Source organism: Corvus brachyrhynchos, unplaced genomic scaffold, assembly GCF_000691975.1.
Source record: "Corvus brachyrhynchos isolate BGI_N302 unplaced genomic scaffold, ASM69197v1 scaffold72, whole genome shotgun sequence".
Taxonomy (NCBI): domain Eukaryota; kingdom Metazoa; phylum Chordata; class Aves; order Passeriformes; family Corvidae; genus Corvus; species Corvus brachyrhynchos.
In genome coordinates this window covers 2,487,134-2,487,607 of record NW_008236763.1, presented here as the reverse complement: position 1 = coordinate 2,487,607, position 474 = coordinate 2,487,134, and the positions used below count along the sequence as shown (strand labels likewise).

Genomic DNA, 474 nt, shown 5'->3' with positions numbered 1-474 from the left:
GGCGCCGGCGGAGCGGCTCCGGCCCGCTGGGCCCCGGGAAGCCCCCTCCCCTCCCAGGCCGAGAGCGCTGCGGACCCTCCGCGACGCCCCCCGCGCTCGCTTCCACACGGGAATGGTTTTCCCACGCAGCATCCCGGCTCAGCCCCGCAATCCCGGCGGGAGGGAGGCGAATCCCGGGAGAGCGCAGACGCCCCGCGAGCCGGGGTAAGCGAGGGGGGTCTGCGGGGCGCTGAACCCCCCGAGGGAGGAGCGCTGAGTTTGCCAGGCTCTTACGTCCTCTTGAAGACCCCTCCGAGGCAGCTGCCGAGCAGGAGGCAGAACTGCTGCGAGAAGAAGACCCAGGTGATCTGCGAGAGGGAGCTCTGGGTCTGGCAGCGCAGGTCCAGCAGCGTGGGCCCCAGGAAGGCGATGCAGAGGCCGAAGCTGAAGAAGACGCTCCAGTAGGTGAGGGTGGGCTGCAGGTTCCTCCGGAAC

The 474-nt window shown here is 70.7% G+C and overlaps 1 protein-coding gene across 1 annotated transcript in view; it reads right to left on the bottom strand.

Moving 5' to 3' along the window:
- MFSD4A (major facilitator superfamily domain containing 4A) overlaps nucleotides 1-473 on the bottom strand; it is a gene marked incomplete at its 5' end in the record, with an annotated part of 17,481 nt that extends 17,008 nt beyond the window's left edge. Inside the window, one exon of the mRNA XM_008644814.2 lies at nucleotides 274-473. Coding sequence (XP_008643036.1) covers nucleotides 274-473 — 200 coding nt within the window. The remainder of the gene's footprint in view (nucleotides 1-273) is intronic.
- Nucleotide 474: the final 1 nt, after the last annotated feature.